This window comes from Malaclemys terrapin, chromosome 2 (genome assembly GCF_027887155.1).
Source record: "Malaclemys terrapin pileata isolate rMalTer1 chromosome 2, rMalTer1.hap1, whole genome shotgun sequence".
Lineage (NCBI taxonomy): Eukaryota > Metazoa > Chordata > Testudines > Emydidae > Malaclemys > Malaclemys terrapin.
Window position 1 is genome coordinate 252,334,668 of NC_071506.1, and position 22,428 is coordinate 252,357,095.

The window sequence follows — 22,428 nt, forward strand, 5'->3', positions numbered from 1 at the left end:
TTTTAATCATAATCATCAGCCTTTTTAATAAGGAAATGTAGAAGTTTATTACTTCATTAGGTTGTTTTCACTTGATTTTTTCTCTCAATCATCTGAAGGCCCTAATGAGGATTAATATTTGATGAAAAAATTCCTAAAACAAGCTCAAACTCAACTCACCATTAGTAAAAAGTGGTTCTGGGAGCTTTCTGAAGAAGGATTTCAGTAAACTGCTTATCACATTCAAGTCTCGCCATTTCTATGTATTCAAAAGAGAGACACACACAGACTCTGTATTGCTATATTCATAATAAACTTTCTAGAAAAGATTATTTTAAATGGAAATACAGCGAACACCAACTTACATCATCATGAACATCGATGTCAGTCATTCCTTTATTGAGTTCCTCTTGCATATTTGAGATAGCAGCATTGTTTCCAGGGACTCTGTATATACCTGTGTATTCAAGGCCTCGTTCTTCAACCAGTTTGCAGCATATGTCGACTATCAGTGGAATATACTGTGGGGGGGAGGGGCGGGAGAAGTTTGTTGGTTTTGTTTTAAAATGTCTCTCACACAAGTACGAACATACAAGTATTTCCAAACTATAGTGAAAAGAAAAATTGTACTTTCATACTTTATTGGTGTGAGCTGGAGGACAGTCATCAAGCCTAACGCCAAAGGTTCCTAAAGCAGATGGCTTCTTCTCAAATGTCTTCCTCATGATGTTTGGAATGCCTTTTCGCCATGTTCCCTTGTCTTTTGGTGGACTTGTCTCATCTTTTTGTTAATTTAAAGCAAATAGGGAGAAAATGGAAATGTTTAAGTCATACAATCAAAACCAACTCTGATTAAAGGCAACAAAAATCACAAGCACAAAATTGTGTCTTTGAAAGCGTGGACATACAACATTTGTTAAATTTCCTACTCTCTCTCTCTCACCCTCTTCCCTCAGCAGTCCAATTGGTTTCCATTACTGAAAGCAGCTTCCCATTCAGCTTGTATATTACCACTGTGAATAGTGATTTTTAGATTCGGAAGCTATTACTCTTTGCAGCATGCACCATCTCAGGAAAAAGGCAGCAGAAGGGAGTAGTATGCTGCTCAATAGGATTCACCACCATGTATTATAGGGCACCTTAAAATAGAGCAATGAGTAAGATCTCATTTGATTCTCCGACATGTCCGCAGGCTTTGTTAGAAACAATCTCGGTCTTCATTAAAAAGGCACTCACTGTCGTCAATTCCCGCCCCCACCCCCACCACCACCTGTCAAACCAAAAAGGCCAACCATTTAGTTTTTTATGATTTGCTGCATTTTCATCACTTTCATTGTCCAAACTCCCTGCAGACACACTCAGTAAATATGCAGAGTTTCTGAGACAAAACCAGGCATCTGGCCTCCACTAAAAAGGATTTGGTCTGAATGGATTTTGCCAGCCTCCCTTAGTCTATATAAAAACACACACTTCTGTCTCTTCACATGACTTGGAAAAAAACAGTTACCTACCTACCTTTTCATAACTATTGTTCTTCGAGATGTGTTGCTCATGTCCATTCCATTCTAGGTGTGCGCGAACCCACCCACGGTCGTCAGAGATTTTTGCCTTAGCAGTATCCATAGGGTCAGCTATGGCGCCCCCTTGAGTGCTGTGCTCATGTGTCGGTATATCAGGCGCCGCCAGCCCTACACCCTCGCAGTTCCTTCTTGCCCGCAACTCCGACAGAGGGGCAGGAGGTCGGGCAATGGAAAGGACATGAGCAACACATCTTGAACAATAGTTACCAAAAGGAAGGTAACAGTTTTCTTCTTTGAGTGCTTGCTCACGTCAATGCCATTCTAGGTGTCTCACAAGCAGTGTCCATGGAGGTGGGCTCGGAGTTCACGGTTATACAGCTTGCAGCACTGCTCTGACAAAGCCAGCGTCATCTCGAGCTTGCTGGGTAAGTAGATAATGAGACGCGAATGTGTGGACAGATGACCAGGTAGTGGCCCTACAGATCTCTTGGATTGGAACTTGTGCCAGGAAGGCCACTGACTAGGCCTGTGCCCTAGTCGAGTGTGCTGTCACAATTGCCGGCGCAGGCATGTTTGCCAGTTCATTGCAGTAGCAGATGCAGGCAGTGATACAGAACAAAATCTTCTGAGCAGAGACACTGGACAACCCTTCATTCTATCTGCCACATGAATGAACAACTGCACTGACTTATGGAACAGCTTTGTCCTATCTATGTAGAAGGCCAGTGCCCTCCTAACATCCAGGGCATGCAGACTACATTCCTCCTCTGAAGCATGAGGCTTTGGAAAGAAGACAGGTAAGTATATGTCCTGGGCAGAAATGCCGGGTGCAGTCGCAGCTGGACCTTATCCTTGCGGAATACCATATAGGGTGGTTCTGAAATAAACACCCTGATCTTGGACACGCTGCAGACCGACTTTATCACAACTAAGAATGAAACCTTCCAAGGGAGAGCAGGAAGCCAGAGGCTCAAAGGGAGACCCCAGGAGCCTTGACAACACGAGATTCAGGTCCCAGGGAGGGAGCGGGATCCCGGATATGTGGGTAGAGATGCTCCAGATCTTTCAAAAACAGGGCCGTCATGTCACAAGCAATGACTGACCTGCCTTGGAACAAAGGGTGGAAAGCTGATATAGTGGCCAGGTGGACCCTGATCGATAACAGGGACAAACCTTGGAGTTTGAGGTGCAGAAGATAATCCAGGATCTCCTGCAGCGAGGCCTGCTTGGCCCAGATACGCTGTTCCGAGGTCCAACACGTGAACCTTTTCCACTTGGCCAGGTAAGTCACTCTGGTGGAGGGTTTCCTACTACCCCCACAAGACCTGCTGAACCTGGGCTGAGCATTACCGTTCAGCTGCATTTAGCCATGCAGTAGCCATGCTGTCAAGTGTACCGCCACCACGTTTGGGTGCAGAAGGCTGCTGTAGTTCTGGGACAGCAGATCCAGCCAAAGGGGTAGCTGCAGTGGGGCAGCTATCGAAAGGTCCAGCAGTGTGCCGACCCAGTGCTGACGAGGCAACGCGAGAGTTATTAGGATAACCTTCACCCTGTCCTTTCTGATCTTCAGGAGGACTCTGTAAATCAACGGCACTGGCAGGCAGGCGTGCACCAGTGCCCCCGAGATGAGAAACGCATCGGACAGGGAGCTCCTGTCCATACCCCGGATCGAACAGAACACATGGCACATCTGTTCTGCCTGGGCGCGAACAGGTCCACCTGAGGAGTCCCCCACCTCTGGAAGATTGTACTGACCGCCTCTGGATGGAGCGAGCGCTCGTGGTGATACGAGATGGTCCCTGCTGAGGTGATTTGCTAACACATTCCTGGTCCCGGGGAGATGCGCCGCTACCAGATGAATGGCATGCCTCACACAAGTCCCAAAGGCAGAGAGAGCTTCTTGGCAAAGGGCCGACGACCTGGGTCCGCCCTGCCTGTTGATGTAATACATCGCGGCGGTATTGTCCGAAGGTCCTGCACCACCTTGCCCTTCAGGTGGGGCAAGAAAGCCTGGGAGGCCAGGCAAACCACTCTGAGTTCCCCGACATTGATGTGGAGGGCAAGATCGTCCTGCAACCAGCAGCCCTGCATGTTGAGCTCGCCCAGATAGGCCCCCCAGCCCAGGTCCGAAGCATCGGAGACCAGAATCAGCAACAGGGACGGGGCCACGAAAAGAACTCCCTCCAACACTGACCTAGGGTCCAACCACCAATCCAGCAACAACCAGATGCGATCTGGCACCCCAACTACCTGGTCTAGGTCATGTCTGTTGGGAATAGAAACAGAGAGTCCTGTGGCACCTTTAAGACTAACTCGGCCATCTCCTCCACCTCTAGACTGAAGTTCTTGGCCACCCGTTGAAGCAGGGCCTAGAGGTGCAGGTGTTCTTTAAAATCATCTGGCAGGCTGGCCCTACAGGATCCCGCCACCACCTCGTCTGGGGATGAGGACTGTGACTGAACAGCTGGGGGATGCCCCAGGGCATCATCCCCTGTGAGGAAAGCGGGTTTTGGGGTGGGCGCTGGCTACTGTACCCCAACCTCTGAGCACGTTTCCTGCACCAAGCCTGGTGCCGTCAACATTGCTCCGAGTTGGTCGCCGACGAGTGGTGTGAAGGGGGCATAGGCATCACAGGCATGCCCCATGCACTCCAATAGGGCCACTGCTGTCAACTGGCCATGCTGCCAAAGTGGCAGTTTAGAAGTCGACACAGCCTCCAGTGCCAATCACACTTGTGATGCCTTGGTGAGGAGCTAATCTGCCCTTCCACGGCGGAGCAATCCCTTTCTGATGACCATGGTGGAGCCGTTGATGCCTGCATTTGTCGGCCGACGGTCATCGCTGGAGACCGGTGCTTCGAATAGGAAGACCGGTGCTGGGGCCCCGCACCGACAAGACAACTGGCAGGAGGGTGAACAGTGCTGGTAATATGGAGACCGGCACCTCCCACTAGGAGACCCACATCGAGAGGGCAGAGACTACGAACACAGTGCCCATGATCTAGTGCAAGCCCCTGAAGATCTGAGCTGCAAAGCCAGAGGACTGCAGCGTGAAGTCGGAGCGCGTTGCCTTGGCTCAGGACATCGGCAGCGTTCAACTGCCTCTGGGGGGGGCCTTGGCAGCTGGCTTGCCCTTGTAGGGAGCCTTTGCCGCTTCCTGCGGCACACGAGGTGCCAGCGGCGCTGGTAAAGGCCTCTCCTCTCTAGGTGCCAGGAAAGCCTGGGAAGGCATTGATCCTGCCACAAGACTGGGTCCCCTACTGCTTCCAGGATTCAGCGGTGGATCCTTTGGGGGGCTAAGGGCCCCGACTAGGGAGGCATGTCCATGTGGCTCTGGTGTGGGTGGGCAGCCTGAACTGGGTCCTTTGCCCGATACCGGATGGCCTTTCTTGCCTGGTGTCAGGGAGCCATGTTTCTTGGTCTTCTTTCTTGGCACTGGTGCAGGGGGTGTGCTATGCACTGAGGCCAAAGTCCTAAGAGTAGAGTCCAGCTGGGACGGCTCAGAAGCCAGGCGGAGAGCAGCCTCCATAAGGAGGATCCTCAAATGGATGTTGCTCTCTTCTTGGGTTGTGGGTCGAAAGTTTTTACAGTTGTGACACTTGTCTTTCACATGCGATTCCCCCAAGCCCTTGAGGCAACTGCTGTGGGGGTCACTAACAGGGATAGGCCTGTTGCAGTCCAAGCAGGGCTTAAACACCAGAGACCAGGGCATTCCCTGCCTGGGGAGAAGTCCCCGTTGGGACTAACTTCTAACTACACTTAACAAGTGCTTAACACTAACTACTATAAACCAACTATTTACAAGGCCCTAAGGCTCAAAGTCAGAAGAAACGAAACCGCTAATCCTTACTATGTAAGGAAAGGCGCTCCGACTAACCACCACAGGCGGTAAGAAGGAACTGAGAGGGCACAGGGCCGGCAGCGCCTAATATACCGGACACATGAGCGTGGAACTCAAGGAGGCATCACAGCCGACCCTACAGATACCACTAAGGCAAAAATCTCCGATGACCGCGCACGTGGGCATATGCACAACTAGAATGGAATCCTCATGAGCAAGCTCTCAAAGAACCACCACCGGTTTTGGATACATCCAATCTCAAGACTTAGGGTATGTCTTCACTACCGCGGTGCCGGATTGGCGGGCAGTGATCGATCCAGTGGGGATCGATTTATCGCATCTAGTCTAGACGCGATAAATCGATCCCCGAGTGCTCTCCTGTACTCCAGCTCTGTGAGAGGCGCAGGCAGAGTCGACGGGGGAGCGACAGCAGTCGACTCACCGTTGTGAAGACACCGTGGTAAGTAGATCTAAGTACGTCGACTTCAGCTACGTTATTCACGTAGCTGAAGTTGCATAACTTAGACTGATCCCGCCCACCCCCCCGAGTGTAGACCAGGCCTTAGGGCTAGAAACAGCTGAAAAAGCGTGGCTTGCACTATGTGACTTAATTATGCTAACAGTAAAGTTTTCAAAAGTGTCCAAGTCTCATTTTCAGAGCCCAAGTCTCACTGAAAATCAATGGAACTCAGACTTCTAAGTGCTTACATCACTTTTGAAAATGGGACTTGGATGCTTCTGAAAATTTTACCCTTAGATAGATGCAGTCTCAATTGCTAAAACTCAGTGATATGCACAATGTTTGGCTCCCCTCAATGATACAGGTAAGTGAGGCTGCACTAGCACTATAAGTCTCCTGATGTGATCCTGTCCTCTTATTCAGAGGTTCCTAGAGAAATAATGCTGTTTAAGATCCTGAAGGTTACTCATCACTACCTCTCCAGCAAACCGTTATTGCAGTTTTAGTATATAATACGGTATGATAATGATAGTCAGTATAAAGGAAAACTTGTTTGGGGCACAAAACGGAATTTATTCTCTGAGTTCAGGCGGACATGTTCAAACCTGAGTGCTCAGTCACTAAAATCAGTGGTCTGACTTTCAGCAGTGCTGTGCACCAACAACTCCCTTTAGAAACTTTGGCCTGAGACCTTACCAGTTGGAGATCTATTACTGACTTACGTTTACAGTTGCAGCTCACTCATCTGTGAAATTTAATATGTGGCACCTCAGGAAAAGCTCAGCAGAGTTTAATTTCTTGCTCTGGGAAAAGCAATACCTTTTTCCCACCCTAAATAGTATGTTTTCCTTTCTATACTTTAAATTCATGGGGCAAGAAAATCCTCTACCGTTATAAAAGGTTGTAGAGAAAAAATTCGTTTTCTTAACAATAGTTTATAAATGGTTCTACCCAGTCATTTGCAGGTCAACCAGGGGAGGGAAAGACTAGTGCTAGATAAGATTAGTCTTCTCTGAAGCAAGGCACAAGCTTGGTAGAGCTTGGCTATGAGAAGCACAACGCTGGTGTATTCTATTGCTGCTGTCACTACAGACAGTTGCAGAAAAAGAGCCAAGACTTACCTCAGAAGAGACTGCAATACAGAACTTCAAGGGCCTGAAAAAACCACCTCCGAGTGACAAAGTTACATTGACTTAGACACCGCGCTATGTTGGCAGGAGATGCTCTCCTGTCAACATAACATGTCTTGACCAGATGTGCTACATCGGCGCAGCTGTGCTGATGTAGCATGATAGTGAAGACAAGCCCACAGACTGTCTGTGATTATAAATACAGCTCAAAAAAGCTAGTTGATGCTTGTTTGCATATGTATATTAACATATCTGAAGATCTGGGCTAAAGCAACTCTTATGTCCTGAACATTTGGCCTTCTACAATGTTAGTTTTGTATAGGTTTAACAAACAAACAAACAATCATGTATGCAGAATACACACCTTTAGTGAGCAGCTTCCTTTCTGACTCCTCCTTGGGAGAGTGAGGACTTTGGGTCCTTTGTTCTGTTTTAGTGCCAAGGAATGTTTGCCTGATACTGAGACTCTGTCGAGGTGTTTTGGGGGACGGCTCTGTTTTGCTGCTGGAAGAACTGAAATAAGACATTACTTGGTACAGTGAAGCTAGGTACCAGGCAAATAAAACTGCCCGCTGCATATAGACTGCTTACCTCATCATTGTGCTATATTCTTTAATCCTCCGGCTAATTAGGTCCCTACTAGTGACACCAGTATCCTGTAAATAAATAAATAAATAAAAATCGAGATCTCCTTTATAATCCTAGTTTTGATAATACCATTGCAAAAGCTTATCTAGCCACCTTTAGAATATGCACAACTATTCCCATAATCAGATAACATACACTGGGTAGTTGTAGAGTTCAATTCCAGTACTGCTAAAATGTAATGGGTATTCTCAGGAATAGAGAATATATTCAAATATATTTCAAAACGAAAAATAAAGACATTGTTTGAAAGATTAAAGAAAGGCTATGGTGATCAGTTATAAGTTAACTGCTATGATAGTGTTTTCAAATAAGTGCAGAGGATTTACCCACAGATTTTCAATAAACTTACATTTTAATAGAAGATGTGTGACTATATTCCCGACACTGCTCTGAAAATCTCAGTCTATACACATACAATACCTTCCTACCCACATATGTGGCACTGAAAGTTCTACAATTTATCATACGGCTGACTACTTAACAAATGCTTTTAACCACCTCACCAAAAGTCTGCTTATAATCCACCTTCCCTAGGCTAACTATTCTAAAACTGAGCAGCTTCAAACAGCTGTAATTAAAAAGCACCATGGAAGTATTTTTCTTCCCGGAACAAAAATGTAAACCTATTAAAAATACATACAAAAATGTTTTACAAATTCAGTATATATAGAGACCGATATCAACATTTATATATAATATGCATGTGTGCATATGCATACAACATGCCCTATCTTCTAATATGTTTATTAGAATTTATGTAAATGAATATGAAAATTACAAAACAGTTTTTTGAAATACCGGTCAATGTTTCACTATGTAATTATTAATGGTGCAAAGTTTCTAAGTGAAAACTGCTCCTATACTGCTACTTCCCAACAGGGGTCTGCTGGGATAGAATAGGCCAGAAATTACTACTCTCACCTGATTACATTGTAAAATGGGGATTTTAACAGGTATTGTACAGTGTAACTTAAAATAGGTTTGTAGTTAAATTAAAAATGATTTTTAAACAACTTTTTAATGGGCAAAACTTATTTTACTATTTCTAAAGTTAAGTATAGATTAACTAAACATCAGATTATTAAATTGCCATCTTTTTATTACTCAATTATTCTTTGGGATATTTAAACTTCAAAAGACAGATTAAGAGTTTATTCTTCTATGTAAATAGATGTAGTTATATGGGTATCTAATTTCACTGCAGTTTTTCTTTTACTCCCTAATCCCTATTTCAATTTAGCGTCAACCAAAAACAGAAAAATATATTTGTCCTATTATAAATAAAAAAGTATAATCATTAAAAGAAAATACAACAGAATAAAACAACATGTAAGATTATACGGCTACCTTATCATTGAGGTTGCTATTGTCTTGTATAGCCTTAATCCATGCTAACATGTCATCTCGGTCTTCAGCCTGAAATAGATACTCGCAGTCTGATGTGGTGAGCCGAAATACATTTTTCCTCTTGGTTTCACTGTATGAGATATCTATCAAACATGCATTGATACTGATAGGTTGTTCTTCTTCAGATGGAGTTGTCTGCTCTTTTTTATCCTTATATAAATAAAGTGAATGACCTCGAAGAACAACATACATTTGCTTCCATGGCCGAATGCTGCCACCAACTCGCTGGAAAATATGAATCAGTTTGTTTGTGTGCATTACACATGTTATTGTTACCTAGTTATAAGCCACATACAAAACTTTTAGAACACAAAGATTGAACACAGGATGGCACAGAACACTCAGCTTTTGTATAGATAAAAGTACTAGTCACTGACCGCTTTGCACCAAGGGAAAGGGCAAATTTCTCAACTGTCCCTCCTATCTGAACATATAATATTGTATGTGTGGAAATGTGACAGCAGCAAAAGGATCAGAAATTTTAAGAAGGGATGGTTACAGAATTAGCAGGCATTATAACCAAGATTTTCAAAAGTGACTGGGGTGCTCCACTTACGTCACCTTCAAAAGGCTTGATTGTAAGAAGTGCTGAGCCACTTCCCTTCCCCTCTGAAAATCAGGCTCCTTCATCTTTGAAAATCTTGGCCTATGAATTTCCAGCGGGTCCATGTTTGTTCAACTTCAAAAATGATGTAAATACACAAATCTGTCCCACTGTTAGCATAAGAAAAATCTACACTCCCAGCATTCTAGAAGTTAATTATTTGCACTAAATAACTAGGTCTGAGATGTGAAATTAATCACCATTGCTCTTAATTTAAACCAACAGAAATGAAGGCAGCTACGAACATAATCTATGAAAGAAGATATAGAAGTTGCCCGATTAAAGCTAAATGCTTAATGTCACTTTTGTTAGTGCCCCTTACATAATGTCTTACTGCATACAAGAAAGCTTTACAAGGAACAGCTCTTGCCTACAAATGACTTTTCTTACCCTCAATTTTGGCAGGTTTTTTTTTTTTAATATTATCCTTTATGTACGTTAGAAAGCACAATACCTTTCCCTTGTCTGAGACAAGCTGTCGAAAATAGAGCCATCCTTCCTTGGAGGCATCGCCAAAGACCTCCGATGAGGAATCTTTTCTGGATCCAGAGTCTTCTGAAGATTTTTGGCTGTCTGGGACCTAAAGAAAAATAAGTCAGAATATCAAGAGGTACTCTGAATAGATTTCTCAGTAGAGGTCTATATTTAGGTAATTTTCCCCCTCATCCCCCTTCCTCTCTTCCCCCCCCCCCCCCCACCCCTCGCCCCCACATCTCTATGTGAAGGTTTCCTCAGTGTATGGTGCAAGGAAATACTTATCAGGGTAAGACGGTTTCTACTATTCCATTAGTACAAAATGATTAACTGTGAAGTCACACACTATTCAAGCCTACGTAATTCTTGTGACATTCCACCTTTAATTTATTTTGATATTTTTGTCTTTGAGTGTATCATATACTATAGCTCAGATGTGAGATGCTGCAGAAAATGAAAACCAAAGCCTTTTGTTCAGCTATAAAACAAGTCTAATGGCATTTTAAAGTACCTTTAAAAAAAATAGTAGAGAAATTGGAGAACAGTTCACATTTACTAACTTGTCACAATATGGTGACTTATATTTTTTCCTAAACCTGGCATCAAAAAGTCATTTTAGAATGATTAAATAGGTAACAGAAACAAATTGCCATGATTTCACATATGTGACCCAGCACAATATTTAAAATTCATATAACTCATATTAGCAAACATTAATATCCACAACTCTTATAATATTGTTAAATATGTTACTAACCTTGATCCCCTTTAAACTAGATACATGTTTAAGAGACCTGTTGGGAGAAAAAAGTAGGTATTATAATGAACATTTTGTGCACTTTTTAATAAAAAAAAGTGGAGGCGCCTGTTTGCACGCACACAGATTTGTTCAGGACTTACAATTTTCCTTCTTCTTTATAGTCATCCAATCCCTCATCATAAGACTTGGATCTCTCAGTTTTTGCAGGAGATTGACCATCCAATATACTAGGCCTGATAGATTCTGCAAGTCAATCAAAATTATCAAACACGAATCAGCTGCAATCACATTTTATGCTTTGACTATTTGAAGCAATAAAACATCATAAGCTGTCATATCTTCCCTGCAAAGAAAACAAATTTTAAAAGAAAAAGTTTTGTTTAAAAACAAAACAAAACAAACAAACTTACCATGGTCATGGGATAGCTGACGTCGAATTAAAGGAACTGAAGATGTGGGACTGGGAGGAACCGTTGTTATAGTGGGAGCTTGAGCAGCAGATGCAGAAATAACAGCAGAAGCAGGAATGTGTGCAATGTCATGGTCAATACTAGGGCTACTTGGATCATCTACAAGGCAATATGCAATATATTAGCATATTAAACGCTTTAGTAAAGAGCTCAGACTAAACAGCAGGCTGAACTTGCCTCTTCATTAGAATATCAGAAACTAATATCTTAAACATCCAGCCTTTCAAACATTAAGGATCCAGTTAATTCACATTATTAAAACATACATTTTTATTAAGGAAAGTTGGTGCCATATCCTATCGACATACTAATGTTAGTTACATATTTGGGATAAGAATAAAGAATGTTCATACAACTGTCACAATAGAATTTCTATGTTTAAAGGGTATGCTGTTTAAACAGCATGATGTTGGTCAGAAAACTATACTTCTAAATTCAGTTGCTGATGCATAAGGAGGCTAAATGCAAGAGAAATGGAATACAATATTCACTGCATTACAATTTATGCATAAAACCTCAAATAGTTATTAATCTTAAAACAAAAATTACAAAAAAGCTCAAAACAGCAATGTTTGAAATGGCAACATACTTAAAAGATAGCCAAACCCCTATTTAAAAGACTACTACCTACCAATTATATCTTCCACTAATTGCTCATATAAATGATTGCAGTCTGTACATGTCCAACACCTCACAGTCTCAAAAGCAACGAGGGTCATTGTGCAGTAATACAAAAAAGCTTAAGCATTTCCATGATTTTTATGTACTTCTTACAAGATGAAGTGTTGGAAAAACAACAACAGATTTTTCAAAGCGACAGCATATAAACATCTCCTAAAATACACTAAGAATACAAGGAAAATACTTATTCCAGTACAGAGGTACAGGAGAAAGATGGAGAGAACCAGATCATGAGCATGTTGCTGAACTGTACTGCTATAATTAATATGTATGTATTCTAAGTGCCATGAATTTTAATATGCAGAGCTTCTGAAAAGCCTATTGAAATCAGTGAACATTCACAAACAGAGGTTTATTCTTTGCTTTGTGTGAACACAACTGCATGCACGGTATTGTGCTTTTCAAATAGTCACTAACAGTTCTGTTCAAAACTGTCAGCTTGTACCATCACATTCTGGTTGCACACTTACATTTTTAAAATGGCAGAAAAATCTATTACAAGTTTAGTAATTTTATACAGCCCTCTGCTCTATGTCACCAATGGTATGTTAGATGAAAAGTGAAGCAATGTCTTGAACTAAAAGACTAACGTCCATTATAAAAAGCTGTTCTGTTATACTAAATGTAAAAGTCAGCAGCAGAACTTGCCAATGCAATCTAAAATTCTGTAATTACAACACATTTCAAAGTAAAAGATATTTTCCTTAAAAGCAGGGTGGATAAAAATCAATTATTTAAAAAAAAAAAATAGATTTTTTTTTATTTAAATCAGATTTTTTTGATAAAATGCTTTTGGAGGAAGAAACCTATCTAAAGATAGTTTTAATTAAGATACATTATAGCTCAAAGATATCTCATCATGGAATAGGGATTATAAATTCTAATTCGATAGTAGGAGACAATATATTCATGTAATGTTTAAGAAAAGTTTTGTAAATGAGTTCCAATAGTTCATGGATTAGGGACCCAATTTTATGGGGTTCCAGGGGCTTCTATATAGATTATTTAGGTTAATCTTTCTACCTACCCAATGGGACTCAGTGCTCAGTCTAGAAGATACCATCAGAGATGCTTAATTTTGCAGTTCTCAAACTGTGGATGTCTCTCTCCAGAGGACAACGTGCTTGTTAACAGCAAAAATGTTTTTAAATAAACAAACATATAGAGGTGAGAATAACAGACCTCAACCCTATTGTCCCTCTGCAAATTTGTGTACACAGTGTCAATCCCTTACCTCTCTCTTTAATAGTGCAAAATGTAAAATAAGTTCAATGAATAGAAGATTTTTGGAATAGATCTGGACAAGGAGAAGTCTGGAGATAAATGAAAGAAGCGAGGGACATATGTTTGTTTTGTTAAAATATTATATGTTTGCTGTTGAAGATAAAAATCCAGAATACTTAACATTGTTGTTTTAGTTAAATAAAACAATTTAAATGTCTGTCTGGTGATATTCTCCTCCTAATACAGCATGGCAAGAAAATCCTCCAAATATTAATTATTAACCTGTTGAATTGGAGATAGTTCACCTCCCAATGACTTCATAAATACCTGCTTCAATTATCTTTGATAAATGAAATAACCAATCATTCATTTTCTGAATGTACCTTCTAAAAATGAAACCTACATCTATTTTTGAGTTGTGAAAAATATGTATTAAGGTTATAACAACCAACAAGAATACACTTTTATTGAGAAAACCATGATTAAATGGAGTCTTTGTGACTAGTGATTTAAATTGTGATTTAAAATCAGGATTTAAATCAAATTCACCCTGCTTAAAAGTAATATTTATCTAACTAATTTCAAAGTTTTACCTACTTCCACAGCAGCAATTAGAGACATTAATAAATCACTTCTCTATTATAGTTTGGGGGTGGGAGAAACCTAATAATTACATTTTCATTTTCAGAACTACAGCAGTCCCTCGTGGTCCTATTTTCTTCTTTTTCACTGTGCTTTGATTATCCTTTCCAACAGCAAATCATGAAAAATCCCATACTCTAATTTGGACCAAAGGATACACACTTTGAAATGACAATTCCAGCACTGCTTCCTTTAACTGGTTCTTAACATGTAAATTGGGAGTGCTCAGCTTGCAGCTTTTTTTTTTTTTTTTTTTAAATGACACAGACTTCAGTCAGAATGCAATAACCCCTGCTACGACAGGCTAGAAATGCTGGCATATGGAATAAATCCACTCAAGCTACAAATACTAGGTTGTTACTTGATACTCGGGATGCTACATGACTTCCCACAGTATGTGCTATTTAACCCATGAACTAGGTTGAAGAGAAACACTTCTCAAGCCACTAAACTCCTGAGATGGCAGCAATGACTCATACTTCACTGATTTTCATACTAATTCAACTTTCTTTAAGATTTACTTTTTTACTAACCTTAAAAGGCTCAAACACCCAATTCAAGGGGCGATGGAGTACTACCACGAGAAATAATTTTAAGCTATTTTATAAAAATAAACCTTAAACTAAAACTAAGCAACAGAATTTTAAAAAAATTGAAACATCTATAATATTTGGAAGTGCAGTGTGTGAAGCAATCAGCTGATCCACTCAGCCTCCAATGTAAGTATTACTAATTTAGCCCAAGATGTTCACAGCAGAACTCTCGCGCTGTTTCTACTATGGCTAATTTATAAAGCTGTGGCTGATGAAGTCAATAGATGGGATAGTGGCAGAAAGGGCAAAATACACCTCTACCCTAATATGACGCGACCGGATATAACACGAATTCTGATATAACGCGGTAAAGCAGTGCTCTGGGGGGGGGGGGCCCTGCGCACTCCGAAGGATCAAAGCAAGTTCGATATAATGCGGTTTCACCTATAATGCAGTAAGATTTTTTGGCTCCTGAGGACAGCGTTATATCGAGGTAGAGGTGTATGTGAAGAAAATGGAGAAAGGAAATTTTTCCAAATACAAAGTTACCATTTGTTTACCTAGTTTTTCGGAATTCATGGAAATTTTGCAGTTATATAAATACAGGGCACACGATATAAACCTGTCCTCTCCACTGGGCTAAGATATCTGGCTGCATTCTGCTTGTTACTAGCAGTACTAAACACAATACTGTTGGCATTTATTTTACCACTGTAGTATTTCTGTATGTCATTTCACACAAAGTAGTGACACATTCTTGGGAGATTTTTGTGGTGCCGTTAATGCATCTACATGCCTCTATGCACAGAGTGAAAAAACAGTACAGGAGAATCATAGAACCATAGAGTTAGAAGGGATCGCAAAGGTCATATAAATTAACCCCCTGCCAGGGTGCAGAATTTGATGTATCTAAACCAGTGGTCCCCAACCTTTTTTGTCTGGCGGGCGCCAGATGACGAGCCACGGAGGACCGTGATGGCGAACGAGCATCCACCGAAATGCCGCCGACAAGCAGCAACGTCAATAGGCATTGCCGCCAAAATGCCGCCAACAAGCACAGTCATCCAGAGGCTTAGCCTCCGAAAATCGGCGGCGACACCTCCGGATGATGCTGCTTCTCGGCGGCATTTCGGCAGATGTTCGTCTGCCGGCCAGTACGCGGGCGCACTTAGATGCCCCAGCGGGCACCATGGCACCCGCAGGCACCGTGTTGGGGACCCCTGATCTAAACCATCCAAGACAGATGTCTACCCAGCCTCTTTTTGAAAACTTCCAGTGAAGGCGCTTCCACAACCTCCCTAGGCAGTCTGTTCCATTGTCCTACTGTTCTTACAGTTAGAAAGTTTTTCATGAGGTTTAATCTAAACATACCATGCTGTAGTTTGAATCCAATGGTTCTTGTTCTCCCCTCTGTGGCAAGAGAATAATTTTTCTCCATCTTTCTTATGACAGCCTTTCAAGTATTTGAAGACTGCTATCATGTCCCCTCTTAATCTCCTCTTTTCCAAACAAAAGATACCCAATTTCTTCAGCCTTTGCTCATATCGTTTGCATTCCATCCCTTTGATCATTTTTGTCGCTTGCTTCTAGATCCACTTTCTCTACATCCTTTTTATAAAGCGGTGACCAAAATTGGACACTGTACCCCAGCTGAGGCCTAACCACCACAGAGTAGAGCAGTGCTATCACCTCCTGTGATTTGTGTGCTATGCCTCTGTTAATGCAACCTAAAAATTGATTTCCCCCCCCCCTTTTTTTGGCAACACATTGCATTGACGACTCATGCTGAGGTTGTGATCCACCACAACTCCCAGATCCTTTTCAGCAATGCTGTTGCCAAACCAAAAAAAGAAGAACAGGAGTACTTGTGGCACCTTAGAGACTAACAAATTTATTAGAGCATAAGCTTTCGTGGACTACAGCCCACTTCTTCGGATGCATATAGAATGGAACATATAATGAGGAGATATATATACACACATACAGAGAGCATAAACAGGTGGGAGTTGTCTTACCAACTCTGAGAGGCCAATTAATTAAGAGGAAAAAAAAAAAAAAAAAAAAAAAAAACTTTTGAAGTGATAATCAAGCTAGCCGAGTACAGACAGTGTGATAAGAAGGATAAGTTTGAATAAGGACTGGGAATGGCTGAGCCATTACAAACGTTGACTATCTCCCCTTGTAAGTACTCTCACACTTCTTATCACACTGTCTGTACTCGGCTAGCTTGATTATCACTTCAAAAGTTTTTTTTTTTTTTTTTTTTCCCTCTTAATTAATTGGCCTCTCAGAGTTGGTAAGACAACTCCCACCTGTTTATGCTCTCTGTATGTGTGTATATATATCTCCTCATTATATGTTCCATTCTATATGCATCCGAAGAAGTGGGCTGTAGTCCACGAAAGCTTATGCTCTAATAAATTTGTTAGTCTCTAAGGTGCCACAAGTACTCCTGTTCTTCTTTTTGCGGATACAGACTAACACGGCTGTTACTCTGAAAGTTGCCAAACCAGTTATCCCCCATTCTGTATTTGTGCGTTTGGGTTTTTTTTCCCCAAGTGTAGCACCTTACATTTGTCTTTGTTGAATTTCATTTTGTTGTCTATAGCTCAGTTCTCCAATTTATCAAGATCCCTTTGAATTTTAGTTCTAACCTCCAAAGTGTTTGCAATACCCCCTAGCTTTGTGTCATCTGCAAATTTGATCAATATGCTCTGTATTCCTACATTCAGTGCATTAGTAACTATGTTGAACACCACCCAGCCAGAACAGCGCCCTGTGGAACCACACTTGAGACCTCCCTCCAATCTGACATCATTCCATCAAACTCTTTGTTTGTGGTTGTTTAAGGAGATCTAAAGAAACTCACAAACCTCAATTGTTTGGCAACTATTGTTTTACTGTACGTTTGGAAGGGGTTGCTAGAGTCTTGTGCAGTGGTTCTTAACCATTCCCAACTACTGTACCCCCTTCAGGGGTCTGAAGCCCAAGCCCTGCCACCTGGGGCTGAAGCATATAACTTAGCTTTATGGGGCCCCCTGTGGTGTGGCGTCTGGTGCACTGGGAGGGAGTAGAGGGGTGTAATGCATCCCTTTAATTCCTGGCACCAGTGTGCCATACCACTGCTTCCTGGGGGGGGGGGGGGGGGGGGGAGCGGGAAGCAGGCTCCACAGAGCCGTTAAGTCTCTATCTTGTGCAGGCAAAGCAGGCCCAGGAGAAGAGAAAGCACTGCTTCTGCCCAGACAACGTGCCTGGAGCCATAATTACACCAGTACGGTTAAGCTGGTACGTCAGATCTGTCTCCGTTTACTCCCTCCCAAGAGGAACAAGAAGGCCAGAAGGAGAGTTTCCCGCTTTTTGGGGCAGAGATTGTGTTTTTGTTAGCTATGTGTACAGTGCCTCGCATAACAGGCCCTGATTGGGATTTCCAGATGTTACCATAATTCAAAAACAAATCCCTAACATGGTGGGGGGGAAGGGACATTTTATAATTAGCCTTTTTTTTCTTGGCGGTTTAACTCTTTCCCCATTGGGTCTTACAAGTGGAGAAGACATGGGAAGAAGGAAAACAGGGTAGTAGTACAGCTAGAAGTGAAGATAAGAATGGCCATACAGGGTCACACCAACGGTCCATCTAGCTCAATATCCAGTCTTCCGAAAGTGGCCAATACCAGGTACTTCATAGGGAATGAACAGAACAGGCAATCATCGAGTAATCCATCCTCTATTGTCTGCTCCCAGCTTCTGGCAAATAGAGCATGATGTTGCATCCCTGCCCATCCTGGTTAATAGCCATTGATGGCCCTATCCTCCATGAATTCATGTAAATCTTTTTTGGACCCAGTTACAGTTTTGGTCTTCAAAACATCCCCTGGCAACGAGTTCCAGAGGTTGACTGTGCGTTGAGAGAGGAAGTGCTTTCTTTTGTTTGTTTTAAACCTGCTGCCAATTAATTTCATTCAGTGACCCCTACTTCTTGTGTTATGTGAAGGAGTAAATAACATTTCCTTATTCACTTTCTCCACACCAGTCTAGATTTTATAGACCTCTATCATACTCCCGCCAAGTCATCTCTTTTCCAAGCTGAGAAGTTCCAATCTTTTTAATCTCTCCTCATATGGAAGCTGTTCCATACCCTTAAATCATTTTTGTTGCTCTTCTTTCTACCTTTTCCAATTCTAACATTTTTTCAAGATGGGGTGACCAGATCTCCACGCAGTATTCAAAGTGTGGGCGTACCATGGATTTATATAGAGGAATTATGGTATTTTCTGTCTTCTTATCTATCCCTTTTTTAATGGTTCCTAACATTGTTAGCTTTTTTGACTGACACTGCACACTGAGCGGATGTTTTCAAAGAACTATCCATGGACTCCAAGATCTCTTTCTTGAATGGTAACAGCTAATTTAGACCCCACCATTTGGTATTTAGTCTAGTTGGAATTATGCTTTCCCAACATGCATTACTTTGCATTTATCAACATTGAATTTTATTTCCCATTTTGTTGCCCAGTCATCCAGTTTTGTGAGATCCCTTGTAACTTTGTAGTCTGCTTTGGACTTAATTCTCGAGTAGTTTTGTATCATCTGCAAATTTTGCCACCTCACCGTTCAACATATTTATAAATGATCTGGAAAAAAAGGGTTAAACAGTACAGATCCCTGGAGGACAGTACTATTTACCTCTCTCCATTCTGAAAACAATCCATTTATACCTACCCTTTGTTTGCTATCCTTCAACCTATTACTGACCCATGAGAAGACCTTCCGTCTTATCCCATGATTGCTTACTTTGTTTAAGAACCTTCAGTGAGGGACCTTGTCAAAAGTTTTCTGAAAGTCTAAGTAGATTACATTCACTGGATCCTCCTTGTCCACAAGTTTGTTGACCCCCTCAGAGAATTCTAATAGATTGGTGAGGTATGATTTCCCTTTACAAAAGCCACGTTGACTCTTCCCTAACAAATGATCTCTGTAACATGATGTACTACCATATCCTGCAAAAAATGTAAAAAACTAAGAAAAACAAAGACTTGATAAAGATCTCGGTCTCTGTCATGACATTTGGGGGTGAAGTATAGAGCTACAATACTGTCAGCTTGTAGACCAGAATAAAAATGGTTTGAACTCTTCTCCACAAGAGTGGCATTCCCATTCTCGAATGAGGGAAAAGGAAAGCAAACCATACATTTCTGGTTAAACAAAAACATATTACTAGATCAGGGCATGAAAAGAAAGCCAGCTTTATTAAAAGGAGTAAAATATTTATTCCTTTCTTTCAGCAATTATCTGGCACCACTCAACTTAAATGGGGAAGGGTAACTAGGATAAATATTTATTTTAAAAAAAGCAATGTTTTTTGTTTTAAAAACCTTCATAAAAAAATTTATAGGAAACAGGAAATTCTGTAATATGCAAACTACTGTCTCTCTAAAAATAATAGTGTGAGCATTACTGATTTATTCCAACACCTAATCAAAATTTCTTTCCTTACTTCCTGAACAAAGCTAAAAATGGCATCACTTATTCAAATAACCTGTGTATTGTCCATTCATCTTGTTTTTTAAGACAGACAAAATTAAACTAATTTAAGACATTTACAGTACTTAAGTAATCTCATCTGTAGCAAACTGTGTATAGCCCTAATTACTTTATCATAATTTACAGTTTATCCCCAAGGCAAACAGGCTTTTAAGTCAGCCTATATCAAAATCTTCCCAGTGTTATGAAGTTGTCAGGTAACCATTCTCTCTCTCTCTTTTTTTTTTTTTAAAGCTACAGTAAAGTGACAGTCTAGCTTATTACCTTAATACAGATTTTATTTAAACCCCACAAACTGCTTAAGTAAAAAGAATGTAGAGTAGGAAAAAAATCTCAAACAAGTTGATACTGACAATCTTGTTAACATTAATGATTTTAAAGTCTTCCTGTTCTTCCTCCCACCCCCAGCCTTTCTTTTGATAAAGGATCAGAAGGCCGAGGAAGAATAGGTACAAAATGTTTTCCCACCTTTAACAAAGTGCTTTTCTGCTCCTTTTTAGCTTTATATGTATTTTTCTCAGACCTCAAATCACCACCACCACCACATACTCCTACTTTTCTCTCTGCGCACAGAACTGTCCCCTCCATTTCAGCTTTGCTGCAGCTGTTCTGGTAAGCAGCTCCTTGCAGAGCCTAGGGAAGGGTGTGCATCATCAACAGAACCATGAAAATGCCAGCACAAAGGGCTGTCAAACGCATTAAGCAAACAAACTGGTAAGTAATTAAAGAAAAAATTATCTTCTCTCTTTCAGTTACAGTAGAGTCAGTGGTTACTTGCAACAGTAAGTAAAAATGGGATTTCCAGTTGACAATATCCTTTTAAGCACTTACAGATAACTGGTCAAACCTATCTGATTAAAACATTAAAACCAGTCTCCTTATTTAAAAAGGAAATATGACTAAAGTCTATTTTACGTCACTGTCTGCCCAGTGACGTAAGAGACAGAGAATGAATCAGCAAGAAAACTAGACTACGACGTGACAAGCTGTATGTTGAAACAGCAGCTATTCTTGTTAAACATGTTTCAACAAGAAACATGACAAGCATGTTTGATTTTAAAATAAGATTGCACTGTCTTGCATTACAAAAAAAACTTTATACAAAGGAAAGGTGTAAGTGTTGTGTACATACACACGTGTGCAATACAATTTAAACCAGAGATTCATAACCTGCAAAAGGTCAGAACAATTATACTTTTCCAATTCAATTAACTGTCTCACTAGGTACCCACTGTTATTTAACAAATTATTATTTGTATTACAATAGCACCTGGAAACTCAACTGAGATCAGGGACAACCTGTTGTGCGAGACAATGAACATACAAAAAGTAAATGACAGTACCTGCCAAAGAGTTGACAGCCTCAAGGACCCTGTAAAGATTTACATAGGAGTTTAACTTTATATACAGATGAGACAAAGGGTTGTAGAAAGGGAGTACAATTATCCCCATGTTACAGATAGGGAACTGATGCTCAGACATTAATTGATTTGCTCAAGATTACACAGGAAGTGTTTGGCAGAGCCAAACTGAACTCAGATTCTCTAAAAACTCTGACTGAGGTTAGCAAAAATTCTAGTCCTAGAGTATGTCTACACCACAGTTAAGAACCCGCGGCTGGCCTGTGCCAGATGACTCAGGCTAAAGGGCTGTTTAATTGATGTGAAGACTTCAGGCACAGGCTGCAGCCCAACCTGTGGGATCTTCCCACCTCACAGGATTCTAGAGCCTGGGCTCCAGCCTGAGCGCAACCGTCTACATGGCAATTAGACAGCCCCTTAACCCAAGCCTGAGCCAGCCAGCACTGCAGTGTTAGGGAGCAAGGCTAACTGGCTTTTCCCAGGGGAGAAATTGGGAAGGCTACCATCACCCTCCTAACATCATGTGCAGGTGTACTGGGCCATTGTAAGGCAGCAGCAAGAAGCCATTCACCCTATGAGAGAGTAAAGTAAGGTCAACACTGGCTTGCGCTACCCTGCTGCATCTGGAGAGAGAGTGCGTGAGTCAGGCACACTTCCAAGAAACTCCGCTGGGAAAATACAGCTCTATCATTCTCGCCCCACCCCCACAACAATCAGCAAAGCTAACTCTTGCAATTTTATCATGATTCCTGGAAAATTTGGAGTTAATATTTAATGCCCCAGCTGTCCAGAGTTCATTTTACAGTGTGAGAATCTCAGTCTCCATTAAAAGAGAAAAGCTGTAATGTAGATATAGCCTATGTCGGAGTAACTTATGTCGCTCGGGGGTGTGAATAAATCACTGACATAAGCGTCAGCAGGGACATCACTATGTCAGCAGGAGAGCTGCTTCTGCCACTGACAGAGGATTGGCTACTTAAGCCAGTGGGAGAGCTCTCTCCCATCAGCTCAGTGCAGCTACATTACAGAGCTTACAGTGGGACGGCTGTATCAGTGCAGCTGCACCGCTCTAAACTCTCTAGAGTAGCTGTGCCCTAAGTCTCTAGCCCTCATGGTTGCAAAGAAAAGCTTGAAAGCATGAACCCTAATACCAG

The 22,428-nt window shown here is 41.5% G+C and overlaps 1 protein-coding gene across 3 annotated transcripts in view; it reads right to left on the bottom strand.

Annotated features, from left to right (window-relative positions):
* The window catches only part of ARHGAP21 (Rho GTPase activating protein 21), a 193,480-nt gene that overhangs the window by 16,591 nt on the left and 154,461 nt on the right, over window positions 1-22,428 (bottom strand). For all 3 annotated transcript variants that reach the window (XM_054020709.1, XM_054020710.1, XM_054020708.1), the window contains 10 exons: window positions 11,233-11,391; window positions 10,963-11,065; window positions 10,820-10,856; window positions 10,043-10,168; window positions 8,925-9,209; window positions 7,521-7,585; window positions 7,294-7,442; window positions 618-760; window positions 345-500; window positions 160-238 (listed from right to left, as the gene is read on the bottom strand). In XM_054020709.1, the coding sequence (XP_053876684.1) occupies window positions 160-238; window positions 345-500; window positions 618-760; window positions 7,294-7,442; window positions 7,521-7,585; window positions 8,925-9,209; window positions 10,043-10,168; window positions 10,820-10,856; window positions 10,963-11,065; window positions 11,233-11,391 (1,302 nt within the window). The remainder of the gene's footprint in view (window positions 1-159; window positions 239-344; window positions 501-617; window positions 761-7,293; window positions 7,443-7,520; window positions 7,586-8,924; window positions 9,210-10,042; window positions 10,169-10,819; window positions 10,857-10,962; window positions 11,066-11,232; window positions 11,392-22,428) is intronic.